Source organism: Pollicipes pollicipes, unplaced genomic scaffold, assembly GCF_011947565.3.
Source record: "Pollicipes pollicipes isolate AB1234 unplaced genomic scaffold, Ppol_2.1 Scaffold_6686;HRSCAF=7923_pilon_pilon_pilon, whole genome shotgun sequence".
NCBI lineage: Eukaryota > Metazoa > Arthropoda > Thecostraca > Pollicipedomorpha > Pollicipedidae > Pollicipes > Pollicipes pollicipes.
Window position 1 is genome coordinate 14,569,025 of NW_023596921.1, and position 21,179 is coordinate 14,590,203.

General features: G+C 46.1%; 1 protein-coding gene across 1 annotated transcript in view; it reads right to left on the reverse strand.

The window, feature by feature from the left end:
• Positions 1 to 709: 709 nt before the first annotated feature.
• LOC119107520 (beta-1,3-glucan-binding protein) overlaps positions 710 to 21,179 on the reverse strand; it is a 30,710-nt gene continuing 10,240 nt past the window's right edge. Inside the window, exons 3-8 of the mRNA XM_037230982.1 lie at positions 10,412 to 10,566; positions 9,921 to 10,084; positions 9,353 to 9,466; positions 4,303 to 4,440; positions 2,876 to 3,024; positions 710 to 1,161 (exon numbers count right to left, since the gene is read on the reverse strand). Of these exons, the coding sequence (XP_037086877.1) occupies positions 955 to 1,161; positions 2,876 to 3,024; positions 4,303 to 4,440; positions 9,353 to 9,466; positions 9,921 to 10,084; positions 10,412 to 10,566 (927 nt within the window). The 3' untranslated portion in view covers positions 710 to 954. The remainder of the gene's footprint in view (positions 1,162 to 2,875; positions 3,025 to 4,302; positions 4,441 to 9,352; positions 9,467 to 9,920; positions 10,085 to 10,411; positions 10,567 to 21,179) is intronic.

A 21,179-nucleotide genomic window follows, 5' to 3' on the forward strand; every position in this document is an offset into this window, starting at 1 on the left:
GCATTGTGGTCGGAGGCGCCTTTTGAAAACAGTTTGTCAAGCTAAAATATGCGGAGCTGATTCATGCTCTGTCTCAGTCTATCATCTGAACTCAACCTCATCCACCAGACTGTTACTTTATCTAGTTAACCAAGCCAACGAAGCAGGGAGTTCCGTTATTTTGATCATGCCTCGTATTTCTTCGATAGTTATTTACTGCAGTATGGCTTCCATGGTACAAACTTTAATTTTTTCGTTGAATAAGCCCTCCTGGTTCAATACATAATTTGTGCATTCTTAATTTGATCGATTCACTGAATCTTCATTGAATGGGCTCTAACGAACCTACTTCAAATTTCACGTAATCTCGTTACTTTGGCTTTTATAAACTGTATCAAACTGCCTCAGTTTAGCCGCTGCACTGAGGCACATCAAACCAGACAACTTCATCACTCAGAACCATGTTCAGTAGTTGAGTAACCTGACTGTCCAGTCCCTGAACTGCGGCACATAAAGCCAGACAACCTCATCATTCAGAGCCATGGTCCGTAGTCGAATAACCCGACTGTTGCCCACTATACTTCACTGCGCCCGCATGCCATCAGCACCGCGGGGTCATGCACCGATGCCTGACAGGACTCGGATCAGTGGAACACAGAGCAGTGGAACATGGCAGAACTGATCTGAACAGAGGTCGCTCAGTGGCGCTTGTGACTGGTTCCACACCTGCTGTACGTGACTTTGTATTATGGTTGTAGATAGGACAAACAGCCACAAACACACACGAATCACAGGCATGGCCGTCGTCTCCAGCCGAGTCAGCGTTCACACACAGCAGACGGGGTTGAAGCTGAGGTTCAGAGTCTTACTATGACATGGAGCATCCTCAAGAATCGTTTAGAACTTAAGATCTTAAGGCCGGCTCCCAGTGATGTCTGCAAAGCTGACGAGTACGCCAGACGGAGACGCGACCCTTTAGATGGCGTAGACACGGACGTAGTCGACCTGCATGGCCACGTCGTCGCCCTGCCAGGTGGGCAGCCACTGGCCGTTTCCCTCCCAGAAGTCCTTGGGCGCCGTGGGCGACGTGTTGGACCAGGGTTTGGCACCGGCGCCGTTGACAGCTGCATCCGGGAAGAAGCTGTTGGTGCCGCCCACGGCCACGTTTAGCTTTAGGTAGAACTGTCGACCAGCAACGCTTGACGTCAGTGAGGCAGATAGGAAACTGCGGCATGGCTGGGGGCTTTACCAGCGCGCACCGCGCCCTGCTGGCCGATGCTGTTTAGCTGATGACGTCATAAGCATCGGCCAATGACGTCATTAGCCAGGTACACCTGACCGCACCTGGCACGGGCAAATCTGCGGTTGATCCCAGCTGGCTAGTGCTACATGATCACTCGGTTTAGATACTGTGGGATGGATGGGATTTCCACAAACGTGCCAGGCTAGAGCTGGCTGGTGACCACAACTAGAAACTCCCCGATTGTTTTCCTCACCGGAGATGTCCACGCCGTTCGCCAAACTTTGCCCCGTGTGCTTGCCACCCAGCTCCTGTTATGCCTGGCTTCAGTTGGAGGTTCGTTTTTGTCATGTCACCTCATGCTCAGTGCCTCACAATGCTCTAAGTTCACCGAAACTGTCTTTTTTATGAACGCATTGGCGACAAATTTAGATCTGCACAGCAACACCATCCCCGTAACGTCAGGTTTTAAACTTACCTGGAAGTGGCACATTGTGGTTTCTTATTTTGCCATGAGCTTGACGGTTTCATAAAACCACGCCCACATGATGCCTTCTAAAACGTAACGTGATGCAGGAACATATAGCATTCTATCGTATAGTTTCTAACCAAAAACCGATATTACAAACATAGAAATCCAAAAGAATTGGACGTTGTTATATAAAACAAATAACTGTAACTCCATTTGACGACGTTTGCAACATGTCGCTGGTTTGTTGATGGTCACAGATTCCTGGCATTGACACGCGCGCAAAGTCTACTTCCAGCTCGGCCCCTGTGGGTCGAGGGGGGGGGAAGGGGCGGCTGACAACTGGCTGTGAACGGCGACCCGGCACCGCCGGCACCGGCACCGATTTTAGAAGGATTTTATACAAAAGAACAAGCTGTGAACGGCTTCGTTATTGTTTACAACGAAGCAACAAAAGCAACATACCCAACGAACTTTCTTATTTGGCGCTCAAGTGTAGAGTGAATTAATTTATGCCGGTCCCGTGTCCATCTTTAAGCGTTGGACTGTGCCCATCGTACTTTAATTGAGCTACGACATGAAAGCATTAGGGTGGATTTGGAAGCAAGTAGTTGATCTGCATTTGTCTGGTGCATGTATCTAAACGTATCAGCACAGAGAAAGCATTGATGGCTCGTAAGAATTATGAAGTACCCGTGCTGACTGTTTACCATTGGCTCAGAAAGAACTAACAGGGAATTACGTTCACCTCACCCGCTAAAATTAGGTGTGAACTGCGGTTTGCGCGTACGTATGCGTTTCGTTTTGTGTGGTATGTGCACTTACATGTGACGGTAGTGGGAATGATCGAAGATGGCGAACAACACACATACCTATACGAGATAATACAGTACCTGTGGGTCTTGATATCACAGGGTTGGCAGCATGCTAGTTACTCTAAAATATAAATTAGTCTAAAATATGATTGTATGGAATATTTCAGCTGGGATGCCAGATCAACTTGAGTATAAGCATGTGACAGCTTTTAGCTCTTCTGAGGTGATAATTGTCAGCAGGCATGGCTTGCGCGGATTGTGATGTCTTGCTCAGTAGGATTAGCATGTGGACGTAGGAAATAAAGCACACAACTGATGGTGACGATGGATGCTGCGCATCGCCAACGGAGGTGGCGTCATCTGGTGACCCACCGGCTGGTCGAAGGGCGCCATCTTGGAGCGGCCCTGCCATGGATTGTTTCTCCAGGTATCCTTGTTGAAGCCACCCAGCTCCCAGAAGCCGCCGGCAGGTGGGGTCACCTCACCCAGGGCGGTGTCGTCCACGCTGAACTTGATGCCCTCTGGGGACGGGCGAGCAGGCGCCTCAGCCCGTCAGTCGACTCGGCACCCGCACACGTCTGGTCTGACCAGGCACCTCAGCCCGTCAGTCGACTCGGCACCCGCACACGTCTGGTCTGACCAGGCACCTCAGCCCGTCAGTCGACTCGGCACCCGCACACGTCTGGTCTGACCAGGCACTCAGCCGTCAGTCGACTCGGCACCCGCACACGTCTGGTTGACCAGGGACCCAGCCCGTCAGTCGACTCGGCCACCCGACGTGGTCTGACCAGGACCTCAGCCGTCCGTCGACTCGGCACCCGCACAGTCTGGTGCGGACTAGCCGTCCCGTCGATCGGCCCGCCCGTCTGCTCTGACCAGGCGACTCAGCATCCGCACACGTCCAGTCTGACCAAGCGACTCGGCACCTGCACACCTCTGGTCTGACCAGGCGACTCAGCATCCGCGGATGTTTAGTCTGACCAGGCGACTCGACACCCGTACAGGTCTAGTAAGACCAGTCGACTCGGCACCGCACACGTCCAGTCTGACCAGTTGACTCGACACCCGCACACGTCCAGTCTGACCAGGCGACTCAGCATCCGCGGATGTTTAGTCTGACCAGGCGACTCGGTACCCGCACACGTCCAGTCTGACCAGTGACTCGGCAACCCGCACACGGTAGTCTGACCAGTGACTCGACACGCACGTCCAGTCTGACCAAGCGACTCGGCACCTGCACACGTCCAGTCTGACCAGTCGACTCGGCACCCGCACACGTCCAGTCTGACCAGTCGACTCGGCACCTGCACACGTCTGGTCTGACCAGGCGACTCGACACCCGCACACGTCTAGTCTGACCAGTTGACTCGACACCCGCACACGTCCAGTCTGACCAGTCCGACTCGACCCCGCACACGTCTAGCCTGACCGCGACTAGTCTGACCGGTCGACTCGACAACCCGCACATTAGTCAAGTCTGACCAGGCGACTCGGCACCCGCACATGTCCAGTCTGACCAGTCGACTCGACACCCGCACACGTCCAGTCTGACCGGGCGACTCGGCACCCGCAAGCTTCTAGTCTGATCCGAGCAAGCTGTCACAGTATAGGTTGTCACATTCTTACATTGGTAACATGATGACCCCGTCGGTTCCCATAATTTTGCTGTCACAAGCCCCGGATTATACCCTGCTTGCACCTGTGTTTTGAGTGAAATACTATTTTAAGTCTAAACTTGACCCAACGTGTTTCGCTTCCGATACCCTGCTGTTAACAGCACATCGTGTCGTGTACTGTACCAGGACTCCATTCCATCTTATAGACGTGGAAATCTGCGTTGAAGCCCGCTGCGTTGTTGGTCTCGAAGTGCGTGAGCTGGTAGCGATTGCTGGCGAAGTCCGGACCCCAGTGCAGCGTCGATGACACTTGCTGGTTGCCTGGACGACGGACAAACGGAGTAAGCGAGCTGAGCTGGCAGGCGTCGGCGGCAGCAATTAATTTGCTGGAGTTTATCACGCTTACAGAATGCTGAAATATTTCCTTGATTCTTTTAGTACTGAATTATTGTTTTATTGGTTAACATACACAAAACGCGGAAACTGGAGCACTATGCTCATAGCCTACGGGCGCGCGCGTGTCGCGTGTGCGCGTGCGTGTGCGTGTGCGTGTGCATGTGCACGTGCGTGTACGTGTGCGTATGTGGGGTGGGGGGATGGGCATGACGATGGCGCACAACATGGGCGTTTACATGGATCACAGCCCCTTTGCACACAGGCAACGGTTTCAACCCTTGTGTCGATGCACTGCATGATTTTTCACCCTACTGACACTCTGGTGTCCCGTGGTCTGCGAGGAGGGAGCAACAACTAAAGGCAACGTGGACGGCGACATCTCGAATCGCTTCACATTCGTTATCCTCGTCCCAGGATAAACACACAAACGTCACCATGGGACCTGGTTTGAACAACATTTAAGAAAGTTGATGTGTTGTGATGATTACCGATGCTCGCTGAAACAAAACTATTTCGATCCTGGTACGCGGTACGGGTCATCAAAACCTTTCACCCTAGGGCGTGCATGTTTGGGGAGACGCTTAGCAGTACCGTGTATTGGGTGTTGGGACGTGGGAACCCGAATACCCAGGGTGATCGTAAGGTCCGTGCAGTGTTCGTGGTGTCTGATGTTCATTGTAAGTAAAAATAAAATGTTAGAAATGGGTCGTCATTACGTTCTGGTTAAACTGCCTGTGTTTCGTGCAGCCGAGAGCATATAACCAGGTGCATCGGTTGTTAGGATGTGGGAGAACGGGCTATTATTATTTTGATATCTTCATAGTGGTAGTGCCTGCACGGATTCAAGTCCTTTCCTGGACTCACGTGCCCCTGTTTTAGGTGCATTTTTGCTAAACTTTGGTCAACCTTGTGACTCGTGACTCTCGTGACTGTAAGCACGGCTTGAAAAATAGAGATGTGAGAATGAAACAAAATATTTGCTGTATAACATGGTTTAACCAATACCTCCTGGTATGGGTATTCAAGGTCCATAACTTAGCAGAAACTGCCCGAATTTGAAAAAAAACGTTCAAAATAAGGAAAATCAACCGCGCCTAAATCAAAGTTTGAATCAACAATCTACGGTATTTGAGGGTCGCTCATCTTTAAAGTACTGTTCCATCTTTTACGGAGTTTTGAACTGAAATAACCATTATCCAGATAATTACCTGCAATTCTAAGCCATGCCCCTTGTAATACTTAAACTCCTCTCCGTTTGGGCCAAAAGCATGCCAACTTCTGCAAATTTTTCGCGTCGCCTATTTTAAAGTCACCCAGTCTTCATGACGTCATGGAGACGTCAGACAAATTTCGCCTCTCCAATATCCGTCTTGTGTCCAAGGTCAAGGAAAATACGACCATTCACTTGTTTATATCTGTAGCACATCTGCATGAATTGCCGCATCAACGGAGATCAGTTGGCTTTTATCCAGCCTAACGCATTAAATGGAGGTCTCGATCACAAACCGCGTTTCGTGAAACATAACAAAGATATTTGAGCAGCCTTGCCAGTTTTGACGGGCATGACACTGAGGATCCAATAACTTAAAGGAAGCGCTCTCCATTTAAAGCTATTTAAGCAAGCCTCATATAACATGAACTGAGCTACTTATAACTACCGGTATAATTTTAAGTGGAAAAGACTGCTGTCGACAACACAATTACTTTATTTCGTAAATATGGTCCTTAATATGTCTTTGTTTGATTACGCCATGGAATTTAGCATGCCATTTGCAACTCTTCAATCTCCCGAGATATAGCAGCACGGCTGGAAGTGTTCGCTGAGCCAAATCTCGTTGCAATCGTGTTTCGGCCCTTTCTCGTGGCGTTCTTACATAATGATCCAAGAGTTTCAAACGTCCACTTGCACCCATAACTCAATTATAGCGTCATTCTTAGGTTATTCGATCACAAGTCTCATTTCCGTAACGATTAGGAAGAATGTATAACTATTAGGTAGCACAACATGCGATTCTCATTAGAATCTTGCATAACTCGCGCAACATGGATTGAGAGTCAATTGACGGCTGTTATATATGGAAGTCAAGTTCGCTAACGCCAGATATGAATGACTCGACAATGAAATTTGTATCAACCTTGAACGCCGCATGAACAGTGGAATGGCAGGATTTGAATGACTTTTTTATGGCGTCATGAATGTCTGTGTCACCTTGAAACAGCTTGCACGAAGCGAACTGCAGATCTTCGCGGGCTTGTAGCTCAGACACCAGAGGAGTTTAGGTTTTAATGGAGGTGTTCCACATTTTGTGAGATTTTGAATTGAATCAGCCATCTAGAAGATCATTCGGTACACTTCACAGCCTTGCCCTTCTAAAGTGAAGCAGTTCCTTCAAAGAGAATGTTTTGCGTGTTTTTTACGACTTGGATTGGATTGGATGGGATTTGTTATAGATTTTCATCAGATGTGATCACGGTTAGCTGTGCGACATCGTAGTTAACCAACGTCATGCTACAATTTCAATGACACCGAAGGGTTTTCAGTTGCCGGTAGCTGATGCTGATTACGGTTGATCTTAGGAACAGTTAATGTTGTTGTCAAGTTGATACATGTGCACATATATATTTATTTATTTATTTGTGTTTTTGTTTATATTTATACTTATATTTAAACATGTTGGTGATTTCTTTTTTTAAATTACATAGAATCCCTTAGTGATTTGCGGTCAGTGATTTGCATGTTCGCTTACTGACAACGTACTGGTGTATGCGACCTTCCGCCACATGTGACCTGCCAGCTGCCTACCTAGCTGTATATCAGGCGCCGCCACATGCTCCATCTAAATCATCGCTTCCAATGAAACTGATGAGACCGCCACTCATCGACAGCTAACTTCGGTTAGTTGAAGGAGTTATCGATATTGTGTAACATAGCTGGACTTGATTGGCAATGATGCATGGTTTAATACCGCCTCTGGCTTCGAACGGATCATTAGATACAGATATACTTAAACATATGGCCAAGTGTGCTAGTCGTACTTTTAGCAGCCGATAGCCACTATCTTAGTGCACTACGCTGGGAATTTACACGCATGTAACGATGAATGAGATCTACGTCATACCATAATGCTAAAGAAATAGGGATGGGCCGTTGTGTTGTCGATTGTGAGAAACATGCGAGTAGGCCAAAATGTCATGCTGACTTGACTCATGTGTCCGTGATATGGATGGCGCATGATGCACTATGGCAACCGCGGGCAGGCATGGACCGCTTTCGTAGCGTCATGCTTCAAGTTTCACACCGGGCTTATTATACGAGGAGTGAGCGCATCATCCAAAGATTTTGCAACCAGCTGTTTTCTGCACGCGTTCCTTTTATTTTTCCAGTGCTGCTGAACAGGTGCTCGGGTGGGATCAATTTGCCCCCCCCCCCCCCCGAAGGTTTTCCGGGCTAGTTTCCGAACGGCGCGGCGTATCCATGCCAAATTTTGCATGGCCGTAGGAAATTAAATACCGGATCGTTTGACATCAAAAGCTTATATTTACATTGTTAGGTCGTTGACCTATTGCAGGTTCAACTCAGGCCATGGGTTCAGCGAAGACAATTTCTAGGAAATCGTTCAATCTGATGCAATAATGAAGTGTTAAGCGAAACCATATATCTCTGAAATAGTTTCTTAAGCAATAGAACCATTGAATGACCAAGTTCCACTGACCTAGGGTCAATTATGAAGGCCAGACCAATGCCAAAATCAAACTGCTTTATTACACTGGAGCTGCGGTATGGAGAAATTTCTGGTGCATTTTTCAAATATATTGATAACAGGAATCGCCTTATACATTCTCCATGAACTTTTTAAAGGTCAAAATAAGTAACTGGCCTAAAATGTCCCAGACACACATTTCGTTTTTAGAAACATACTGCCTTGCGTAATGTTTGGCATTTATTCAAATGCAAAACTCAAAGCAGCCTTGTATAATTTTGGTCACCATGACCTGCTTAAGGTAAAAGAAGGCCACTGACCTTAAATGAGCGCCAGCAATCTTTTGCTTAGAACAGGTATCTAGGTTCTGGGAAAATTTGGACACCAATCTGGCGTTAGACCTTGTTTGACCTTGTTAGACCCAAAAATAATGGCCTAGAAATGTCAAATTTCGTCACAAGTGAGTTCACATACAGGCCAACACACCCTGTGAATTTGGTGCCTCCAGCTTTTTATTTTGTGAGATCTCAGCTGGTTAAATTTAGCCCCGCTGAGCGAAGGGCCAACAGGCCACCCAGGCGCTTATTAATCGCCTATGGCCATACAATCATGGCCAATATATCTTTTTCGGGTTGAAGTGAACGCGTCCAGTGAGAGAGGGCCGCCATAAGATAAGCGCCATGGAGAAAAGTGGACCACTATAGACCGAGTTAACATACCAGAGTAAAACGTGAACCGTCTTAACGACCAAGCGGGTGGACTGGGTGGGCGGACCGCACCGCTCCAGTTCACTATGACACATGAAATCATGAGAAAAATAATTACCGCATATAGTTGGATACGAGAGCTTTCACAACTAGAGGAGAATGATAGGCTTGCAGTAAATGGGAAACTGTGCAACCAACACATCTCATGATATCAGGACCCCACCACGGCTTTTGCAACATAAAGAGTGTTTGGAAGTGCAGCGCTGGGTCAGAAAGTCTTCAGAGTTTTCCATCTTACCAACAGAGTCTCTCGCGGTTTAACACCAGGAAAGATAGCGCAACACATTACCGTGTCGAGGCTGACTGCCTGGCTCTGTGGGATCCAGTCGAGCACCGGCCGTCACTAGCGCCGCTGGCCGAGCCACTCACCGATCTGGGTGCCGCCCACGGAGAGGTCGCCGTTGCCGCGACTCTCCAGTATGTCAATCTCTCCGGAAGTCGGCCAGTTGCCGTACGGTTCCATTTTCGGCTTCATCCAGATGGCTGGCGGGCCGGACATATGTCACTCACTACATCTCCAGATCGCACTGCGCGGCCGACCGGCACCACTCGGAATCAGCAGGCAGGGCACGCAACATCAGCATCGCACCACGGCACGCGGTCCACCGGCACCACTCGGAATCAGCAGACAGGGCACACAGCACCAGCATCGTACCACAACACGCAGCCGACCGGCACCACTCGGAGCCAGTAGGCAGGGCACGCAACACCAGCATCGCACCACAACACAAACCGCGTTTGAATGTACCTACACACGCAGCGTGAGGCGCGGAGCGGCAAGCACTTCAGATCACACGAGTCCCTCAAGACATACCGCAACACGGGGGCTATTCAAACGAGCTGCAGAAACACGCCGGGGCATGAAGTGTATACGTGGAAGGAAGCTGCGCCGGACATATCTGAGGTCGCGGACAAAGACCGCTTATGTGGTTATCACCTGGCCAGATCCAGTCGCCTGCGGGCATCTTGGCTCTGACCTCTACGCGGCCGTACGTGAAGGTGAATGAGAGCGCTGTGCGGAGGGAAGCGGACATGATTGGGTTCAAGATGTCGGCCTGACTGCCCTGTCTGGAACAGCCGAAGTTCAGGGGTGATGTGCATCTGAAACGGATACACACGCACGGTTATGCGACCAAAGACACGGTCGGAGATGTAGCAATACATAGGACGGATGAAATCGGTTGGTGCGATGCGCGTCGCCAATGCAGGCGTTCGTAGTCTTCTAGCATTGTTCGAAACTGTGAACAATTAGCGTAAATTATGGGCGAAGTGAACTTGAAGAAGTGAGAGAAGAAAGAAAGAAGTGATTATGACAAGACTCCACAACCTGCTTTCTCTTCTACGTTGCAGCCTGATTGTGTTTTATGACTAAAAATTATTGACAATGAGCCTGACTGTTTAGTCTCCCCTCCGTTTGGAGGCTCTCACTGGTCGAATGGGTTGTCTCCGTTCATGTCCAGAACGCCGGAGTAGAGGTAGTCATTGGAGAATCTTTCAGCAGTGAGCGTCGGCTTTACGAATAAGATGCCGTCCCGCACAAAGCTGTTGGTCCGGTTGTTGTTGTATCCCTCGAACTCCCAGTTCTGTGAAGACAGAGACATGCAGCATTTCTATTCAAAAGTACTCAAGGCATGGCACTTGCGAGCAACGAATTTCATTTCAACCCCAGCAGAAATGTACTGGAATGGAATCAAACGGTCAATAGTCGATCACTCTTACCCAATCTGGAGGTTTTTATAAGGTAAGGGTAGGGTGGGGAGATGGGGGCCATTTCTGGTGTCTAGTTTAAAGTCATGTAGTGTTCCAACTGCGTGAAAAGGAACTAAATACCCTAAAAATATATAAATGTCCAAAAGTCCTGCCTTTTATCTTATGTTTTGGATGTTCAACCGCATCCATAATCCAAAGCTGAGAGGTGACCGTCTGCGCGAAACGAGCATGTTAAGGGAGGCGCGTAATTGAGTGTACACTGATAGGGAGACAGAAATGCTAAAAATGAGTCAAGAGAAAATTGAATGTGAAGGCGAATGCGCTTAGCACAATAACATCCCAAGACAACCGTTTAAACTTGACAGGAGTACAGTTTTGTTATATCCAGCAGATATGAATGACCCCTTCGATATCATTCAAGCTTGCCACAGAACCATGCACCACTCCCCAATCACCCAGCTGGACCGACTTTTCCCCGCAGGTAGGGGCTAGACCGGTTAAGTTTACCGAATATCCAAGCAAAATTTCAGCGAAATTGCGTTGCCTTAAGCACAATTTCCTTCTCTCCGCGAAAAATCCAGAATTATGGTTTTCTCCTGCGCGTATATTGCGTCAATATTGTTTGATTCGCACGAAAGATAATCTTATAAGGCGGTCTTACAGGATGACAATCCAGAACAACACTATACCATCGTTTTAATATAGTTTCATATTTGTTCTGTATATGAGATAAGTTACGCCACGAGTCAGAAACGAGTCGACTCCGCGCCGCACTTCACCATTGAGCTCAAAACGCAAATGTGGCTTGACCGGACCAGATAGGAGGTCAAGTCAGACCAAACAATCTATGAGCAAAAATAAAATCAAACTACAATTAGTAGAGATCTAGAAGCATTCTTGATCTATTGTGGGTACTTTCTTTCAGGTGAGGTCTAACATTTGCTTGATATGGAACAACGTTTGTAAAAATGTTTTACTAGTCTTTTGCTTTTTATAGTACCCTACGGAATGCATAATATATTTACAGTAAAAAAACACGAGCACGTTGATCTTCTTCGGAACTGCTGCAGGTGCTGCCCATGTAAAGGTACGTGAACAGAAGAGTTTGTTCGTTTATGCAATGCATGCCGTAACATTCAGAAGTCACGATATATTGCATCGATATTCCACTCTAGCCAATACGACCGGTCATACCGATCCATTACTATGCTTTGAGGCGTTCTCTCAGACAATGTACAATACAGGAAGTCGACTGAACCTCACGACTGCATCCGACTTAAAAAAAAAAAAACAAACGTCATCTCGACCCAGAACCAGTCAGGCAGGGCGATGCCATCTTAAGCAGATGCCCATGGATATGATCTGATGCTTAATATGCATATGATTTTTTTTTAAACCGGGGTCGGATCAGTCACGATGTGTGACGGTACTTGCATCTCTTCTTTATTTTGTGTTCGAATAATGTTGACCAACGAGCATGAGAGCAGCCAGTCGCCTAATGCCCTATTTCCTGTGGAGATTGGTATAATCTCTGTGCGCCGGCAAATCACGACCCATTTTATTTTGCATAAAAGGGAATTTTTCTCAATTTGAGTTGTTAAATCACGCATCAGTCATGATAAAATGACCTCACTTACAGATATGGATATATTTTAAGGGAGAAAGATTGCTCTAGACAGCACAATTTCTTTACATAGTGAATATGCTCCGTTTGCCATTGTCATTGCTTCATTGTGCCATGGGATGTTTGTGAGACGTTGGAGTGTAAATATAGGTTTGGAGAGTTATTTGCGGTGTGTTCTGAACTTTTCTCCTTGTGTTTTGGTGCATTCTTTCGGTGATGGCATGTCTTTGACTCGCATATTATAAGTTAAATTACAACTTAAAATACAACTTATACCAATGGCCCAAATGCCATTGGCATTTATCATAAAGCGCGGTTGGTGATCAGTTCTTGTGACTGGTGGCAAAACACACCGTATCCGACCTTTTTATCTCCATTCCTGCTTTATCCTAAATCCCCGCGGCTCCCCGCCTATCAGGGTCAAGGTGCATGCGTCAGTCACGAATGGGCCGCGATGCCCCCTGGAAGGGATTTCCCGTCCGGGCGCCCGAAGCACACCGCGCAGAGGGGTCCCCGCGGGCTCAATCTCGGCCATTGAGTCCCCAGGCAAATAGAGGCTTGCGTCACCGTTATCCATTCTTCTTCATCCCATAGCTCTGAAATCGGCCATTACTCATCGGAAAGACTAATACAAATAACGACGCTATGATCCAAACAGGTAATCACAGCCCGATCTGGCTATTAGCTAGTTACGTTTTATCGTTGGATTACCTGATTTTGAATCACTAAACGCACAAATATTTCAGTGGCGATCTTTTTATTAACCATAAATCTAGTACGGCTAATTGGGTGGGGTACTCGCGTGACGTTTATATCAGGACATAAATGCCCGGCAAACTTTCAAATAGGCGGCACGAAGTCGTCTTCACAAGTTTGCGTGCGGCAGGCTTAGAAGCAAGAGGCTTTGGAGCCTTGATATTGATATATTATTTTGAAGTTATGATATTGATGACATTTTGAAGTTAAGGTAGTTAACCAAGCAACACGCATGAAAAAGTAAGCTTACGTTTAAGTATTTATATACTTCTCAGTGGGAAAGACTGCTCTAGACAAGACAAGTTCTCTGTTAAGTAAATATGCTGCTCAATATGTCGCTGTTTGAGCCAATACAAAGGTGGAAAGCTCTCTTAAAAAAGCATGGCTTTTCAACTGACGGGAATTATGTTGAAAATGGCCATCTCACCTTAATCTCCACGCAAATATTGAACAGTCGCTTTAACGATGATATTTCATTGATGTTCCATTTTAAGTACCTGTTTCTTATTTTGCGTTATGTTGTTCATATAGCTAATATCCAAGTCTCCATATTTACTGCAAGACTATATATTGTAACCTATCGGGTGGAAAGTGGCGATCTCTTTCCATTTACAATGCTCTCACCTGTCCATGTAAAAAAATCAGTCAGCGAGCGCATTGATACACGCATTGAAAACTGCAGCCACCAGATATCATGATACATTGGATCAATATTTGACATGTGGCACCACGGCTGGTTATAACAGGCCAACTGCCACGTTTTAAAAATGCTCAACTTTGCCAAAACATAGCAAATCTACTTCGCCCCACCACTGGGCTAACAACTCAATAACTAACGAATCACCTCAATGACACAAGCAGGAGGGTATGTGAGTTCATTTGATTTTATTCTGACAGAACGCATAACCTGCTTGTTGGTCGAAAGCCGCAATTATCATGTACCATACGGTAATTTTCTTTCACATTCGGCCCTGTGTTCACGTAATATTGATCAGTTTGAAAGACAATAATTTTTGTGAGGGTCTATTCATATATTTCCTACACGAGTTTATATAATACCCCAGGGGTGGGGAATCGCGGACTCGCCTAAAATCGCAGCCCCGTCTCACCGAGAGTTCCTGAAATTGCGAGCGGTACACACACACGTGAGCCATTCATGCACATTCCTCGATTCATGCGCTGAAAGCTACGACCTATACGGCTTACGATATTGTTTTTTTCATATTTAGACCATACCGTTTGAATGGTTGGATTTCTGGGATCAGACCCCACGCTGGGCAAAGCTTGTTGCGTCAGCCCTGACCCCCACCATCCGATCGCGCAATTCCAAGGCAACGGCCGAATTCGGAGGCAAATATTTAACGTGCCGCAACGCTCGCCACGGTCCGTCCTGCTCTCTGACACCACCTGCCTTTTAGCGCGGTGCTGCCACCGATAACAGGCCATATCTGTCAAGGGCAAATGGCGAGCGCCTCAAGCGACTCGAACGCATCCTACTACGGGCGAGTGGATCGTAGGGCAGGCGGACTAACTAAGTCATTAGGATGGAGTACATTGAGTATATGTGAATAGATTACGCGACATGTGATAGTGACCAAACGCCCGGTCATGATGGCAGTTGCTACATTTTGCCGCCTTGGCATCTGATAAAACATGCGGGATCGACTCCGCCACTCGACTGCGCCAATAATAAAAGCCCTAGGCTCCTTCCTAAACCTCGGGGATCTAGGTGCTGGGAATTGTGTGGTGCACAGTCCTTCTAGCACATGCCTGGGGCATCCTTTTTCGGTGCACGCTCCTTTTGGCGCGCGTTGTTTCCGGTACACACTTTTTCTGGTGCACGCTGTTGCTGATATGTGCTGTTTCGGGTACATGCTGTTTCTGGTGCGTGCTGTTTCTGGTGCGTGCTGTTTTTGGTGCATGCCATTTCTGGTGCATTCATGCTGTTGAAGTTGCATGCAGCCGGTATGCCAACGGAAAGCCACGGCCGTTCTGGATCTAACGATGGTATTTGCCTTAATGTCTGGTCTTTCTGTGCCATGATATCCACCAACACGCGTCAAAATTACTACTTAGCTATCTAATAATGTACTGTCGGCTCGGATCTTGCATGGTTTTCATAGGATTGCATTCCGAAGTACCCGGCGCGCTGTAAAACCTCAACCCCTTAATGTTTTATATTCTTAACATCGCATCTAACGTCTCTACCAAGACGCGCCGGCCGCTGAGTTCATTAGTCCAGGAATTGACTGCTACTTCGATATAGCATATCGATGTCTGACACCGAACGGTACGGGTCGACATGCCAGCTCGTTACAACATTTTAACGTAACACAAGTCTGCCAAGATATAATAATTCGATTCCGCGTAACCAAGACACTTAAGCTTGAAAAGTTCGCGTTTTACCTCAGAAACCTAGGCATAATGTCATGTGAGGCCAAGGCATTCCTTTACATGACCTGGTATGGCTACAAACCTTTTCCGTCTGGGTGACACCTGAGCTTTTCAATTATGAGTACAGTCGCAAACGGAATCGATTCTCTACGCTCTGGCATAACCAGCAATGCCTAAAAACTTAGCCAAGGGTTAACGTCTTTAAAATTGTCGAACATTGATATAATATATATTGATATTTAGTGGCCACAGGTCTCAGTGTATGAAACAATAAGTTCGGGCGTTAACACATCCCTGTATGGGTGGAATCTCCAGTGAGTCGAAAGGACGCCGACGTGGTTTCGGTTTCTTAGCTATCAGCGTGTTGCTGCCAATGGAAAGCAAGGAAAAAACAACCAGAAATCAAACGCTTAATAAACATCTATATATATATATATATATATATATATATATATATATATATATATAATAAATCATCTATCTATTTTCACATCTATCTTCTAGCATCACGCGCCGAGCCAAATACTGCCGTTGAAGGAAGAATGTTAGCGGGCTTCGTACGACATGCCTCTTTTAGTCGTTCCGACCGTTAGATAACCTTATCGGCCGTGACCTCATGTCTAGATCGGTCACGCAGCTTTTTGTGCATTATATTGATGGAATCGTGAGGCGGGTTTTATTGTGTACCTAGAACATGATTTGCAAGACATGAAAATGTGGTGTTATGGTGGACCGGGCTGTAAGAAACGAATCAGCTTACCATTGTTCCAGAGTATGAAAAACGACATCTCCCGCGTGCGACACGAGAGGCCACCTATTTGGAGTGTCCACAGAAATGAATCAAATAATATTTTTGGCACTAATTTTTTAAGGTAACGCGACGCACGTCGTCGCACACCTTTTTGTAGCAGGTCAGCAACTGCCCTATCATATTGAAGCCCAGGGCGCATGGCGCAACCGGGGTTCGGACGGGGTACCCTTCTTGGGAGCTGAAGGTCTTAACCACTCCGCAATTACGCCTTATAACACGATACACCTATGTGCATACCTTGACCCGAAAACTTGATGGCCTCTAGACATCGACCTCTCGGTGCATGGAAAAGTTTATGCGAGTGATTGCTTAGGAAGCTTTTGCCTGCTGTGCGTCAAGCGAAAGCGAAACCAAAGAAGTCGATTTATGTTCAATGTGGTTATCGAAGGCCTGCCAGGTTCGCAGAATGCATAGGAAAATAATCTGCACTAAAACTTGAAAAGGTTCCCACGTTCATCTCAGCACCCAAAAGTTAGGTCAACAACAGTGTGTATCGGAAGAGTGATTTAACTTGCCGACCTCAGTGGACACAAGGCTCTCCAAAACAGGGGTATCCTGAGTTGACACTTCCCTGCAATTAATGCTGAAGAAGCTCCCAGAACCAAGTGACACCCATATAAGTAAAGCGAAACATAACATTAGATATCAAGCTGCTCTTTTGCTGCTTGCGATCGCTCTAAATCTTCGCCTTACCCTGTTTTTTTTTTCTACGCCGTTTCCCAAGAACAGGTAACCAGGCGTGCCCCTCCCTCAATCCCAGCGACGCAGTAAACCGTACGTTAACACCAGAAAACATAAAATCAAGTCGCGGCACCCCCAGCTAGGAAGATGAAACAAACTTTAAAAAAAAACAGGCGAGGAGGTGGAGCAGACCCGAGGGAATTGTGTTATGTGAGAGGTAGGGAAAAATCATAGATGAAAAGGCTTAAAGTAGTCATTAGCCAAAATCAGCTAATGACAGCCCGCTACAACCGCCCAATAATCTACAACCACTCAATTCCCCGTGTTAGTAAGAGTTATACAGTCACAAGTCGGAGGGGGCAATTACCTGGTCATTTTTGTGCTGGGTTTTGAGCTGGATTTCCAGGGAGTCCACCCAGCTAAGCAGAGCTTGTTGCTGGGAGAACTCCCGGAGCCAGCGCCATGAGTTTGGGTATATGTGCATGACTTTATATCAGAAATTGATTACGAAACATGAAGGAGGTCAAATATGAAGTGCGTTGGATATGTACAGCACAAGGATGGCAATGTCTTCAAATATGTTTGTTACGTTAATATGTGTTCACGAAATGCTTGCGGATGATGTTCTTAACGATGGTTTTCGATACAGGGATATCAGCTATTCTTGGAAAATATGAAACCATAATGTCGTTCCACAGCTTAGGGCCAAGGCAGGATGCTGTAAATAGTCTATAATTACGATAAGAGAAAGGTTGTTCTACATGTTTTGCTCGCCTCATATCCATGTCATTGGATTCGTAGAGATTGTAAATTAAATCGAATGATGCAGGGAGCTGTGAAGTTAAAAATTTGTGCATCACAATCAAAATTTGAGATTTAGCAATGTCCGATAGTTTCAAAATTTTGTATCGTTTAAAGATTGGCTCTGAGCTTTGCGGAGGATACACATTTTCTATAAGACGCACAGCCCTTTTTTGCAAAATTACCAATCGATCTAGTTGAGAAGCATAATGTATGCCCCAAACCAAGCAGCAGTAATTTAGGTAAGGAAGAATCAAAGTGTTATAGAGTAGATGTGACGTTGTTTTATCAATAAAGTACCTAACCCTACTTATTATTCCAATATTTCTACTTACTATGCTCGCAACAAAATTAGTGTGGCTTGTAAACTTAAGAGATTTGTCAATGATTACACCAAGGTATTTAATTTCTTTTTTCTCTTCAATAGGTGAATTATTAATTTGCACATTTAGTCGGAAATGCGAGGAAAGGGTTGTGTAATGCTGTGTGAATGTTTTTGATACGTTCAGGGAGAGAAAATTAGCAGCAAACCAAGAAGTCATTAGAAGCAAAAGCGTACTGACATTGTTTTGAAGTTCGACAATACTTTTATTTTTGAAAACAATCGCAGTATCATCAGCATAAGACAGACAAATCATGTTACTGCTTAATTTAGGTAAGTCATTTATGTACATTAAAAAGAGGATTGGGCCGAGAATGGATCCTTGGGGTACCCCCATTTTTACGTTTTTGATTGTTGATAGATCATTCCTGATTTTTACACATTGAGTTCTGCCAGACAAATATGAAGAAATGATTTCATGAGATTTTCGTCGAATACCATATTTAGTAAGTTTACGTAGAAGAAGGCTAATGTTTACAGTGTCAAAGGCTTTTTTCAGATCTAAATATAAACCTTACACATATTCCCCATTTTCAAAAGCCTTAGTAATAGTTTCCTGCAGAAGAAGAATTGGCATGTGAGTACTTTTGTTCTTCTGAAATCCGAACTGATTTTGGTGAATTAGCTGTTTTTGGTTTAGATGAAGGACGAGTCTATTATATATAAGTTTTTAAAGAATTTAGGACATAAACGGCAAAATACTGATAGGTCTGTAATTATCTACAAGTTGCGAGTCCCCACTTTTAAAGATGGTTTAATCACGGCTTTTTTGAAAATGCTTGGAAATATCCCCGAGGACAAACAGCTGTTGAAAAGATGGAGAATTGGTTTGAGTATAACCTTATAAGATAGCTTGAATATTTTTGAATTAATATTGTCGACTCCAGCTCGGACGTTGTTTAGCCCATCGATGAGAAGAATTAATTCCTGTTCATAAGTGGGGGGCAGATCCATTTCATTTTCGACATTTTCGACATTTGTGATGAGCTGGAGGGAGTCGAATGATGATTTAGGCATCTCGTCTTTTAACTGTTGTCCAATCTCGCTGAAGAAGAGGTTAAATGATTCTGCGATATCCGGATCGTCTGTGATAATTTTATTATTAGTACCAATAATCCTGGTCGGATCTGCATCCTTTTTTTGTTTTGAATTGATGAGAGTGTGTAATGTTCTCCATGTTTCCTTGGAGTTCCCAGCATGTTTACTGAATTCATTACTGTAGTATTTCTTTTTGGCTAGCCTAAGAGATGTAGTTAGAATGTTGCGGTAGCAAGTGTCTGTTGCAATATTTTGGGGACTGGGGTTCTTCAGTTTCTGTTCAAATAACTTGCTTTTACGTGTAATTGATAGAAGAAGTGCAGGTGACACCCATGGTTTGCGTGAGCTTGTCTTTCTAGAAATGTGCCTTGTGTGAGAAAACCTGGTGATCCCAGCATTGTAAATATACACAATTTGATTTGCAATAGCATCAGGTTCTGGCTCATTATCAATATCAACAAGATGGTCAACAACGAATTGTTTAAATTCTTCCAGCCTTCTGTAATCAAATGTGGTAATGGGTGTTCGAACATCAGGGGAGTGTGGGTGTGAAGAAGCAAAAATAGCAAATAATAAATAGCAAAATAGCATGGAAGCAAAAATAGGGAAATGATCAGACAAATCATGAAGGAGAATGCCTATATGCATCACCTTTAATAAGTCATTGCAAAATATGTTATCTAGAAGAGTGCATGATGGAAAGCAAGGTCGAGTTGTCCTGGATATTGTAGGAAAGAAGCCATTTGAACACATGTTAGTGAAAAATGCATGCACATTAGGATTGATATCAAGTGAGAACAGATCAAAGCTGAAATCACCAGTAATAAATGCAACTGTTCATTTTATTAAGCCAAATTAGGCATTGCTCTAGCTTACCTTACCTTACATTACCTTATGGTGATCGGGAATTGTAAAAGGTCACTAGGCCTGTAGGTCCCGGTCTCGTCAGGCTCCCGGTCCGGTAACCAAACAGTCTCAAATTATGGGAATATTCAGTGTGGGACGTCGCACATGATGTCGGCCCAGTGTGTATCAAGCCTAGCCTTGAACTGTTCAACTGAGGTCGACGACACGACCGGGTGCGGAAGAGCGTTCCAGTCGTTGACAACCCGCGTGCTGAATGAGTTGCGACGGACGAGAGTCCTTGATCGAGGTTTTCTGAGCTTCCATTGGTGCCCTCTCGTCACCTCCGAGTTGTGCCTTGTCAGGAACTCCTCTTCCGATAGCGACATGCCTCCATGAAATAGCTGGTACGCTGTTACCATGTCTCCCCTGCGACGACGATAGTACAGTGAGGGCAGCTGAAGGAGTCTGAGCCTCTCAGGGTATGGCTGGCGCCTCACTTCATAGACAAGCCGGGTAGCTCGTCGCTGAACTCGTTCCAGCCGTTTCTGGTCCAGTTTGCCGAACGGGTCCCAGATAACGTTGCCATACTCTAAGTACGGACGTACTAAGATCTTAAAAAGCAATGGCAACGTGCGAGCATCGATATTGGCAAAAGACCGCCTCACGACCGCCAGCATCTGGTTGGCCTTGGAGATCGCTTCCGCCGTCTGCACGTGGAACTGGAGCCGGTAATCCACGAAGATCCCGAGGTCCTTTTCAGTGGACTCGACCGCGATTTCGGCACCGTCCAAGAAGTACGTCAGCCTCGGGTTGCAGTTCCCGATGTGCATTATTTTGCACTTTGCTGCACTAAAGGGGAGCAGCCACTACTTTGACCACTTGGCCAGGGCGTCGAGGTCAGCCTGCAGAGGTGAGTGAGTCAGGGGTCTCGGGACACGACAGTAGACCTTGGTGTCATCCGCAAACATCTTGACCACGCTTCGCACTTGCTCTGGTAGATCGTTCACGAAAATAATGAACAGCGTTGGTCCAAGTACCGACCCTTGCGGGATGCCGCTGACGACGTCGGTCCAGTCCGACTTCGAGCCCTGGACCCGCACTCTCTGCATCCGATGAGTAAGAAAAGCCCTGATCCAGCGTAGCAAATTACCTC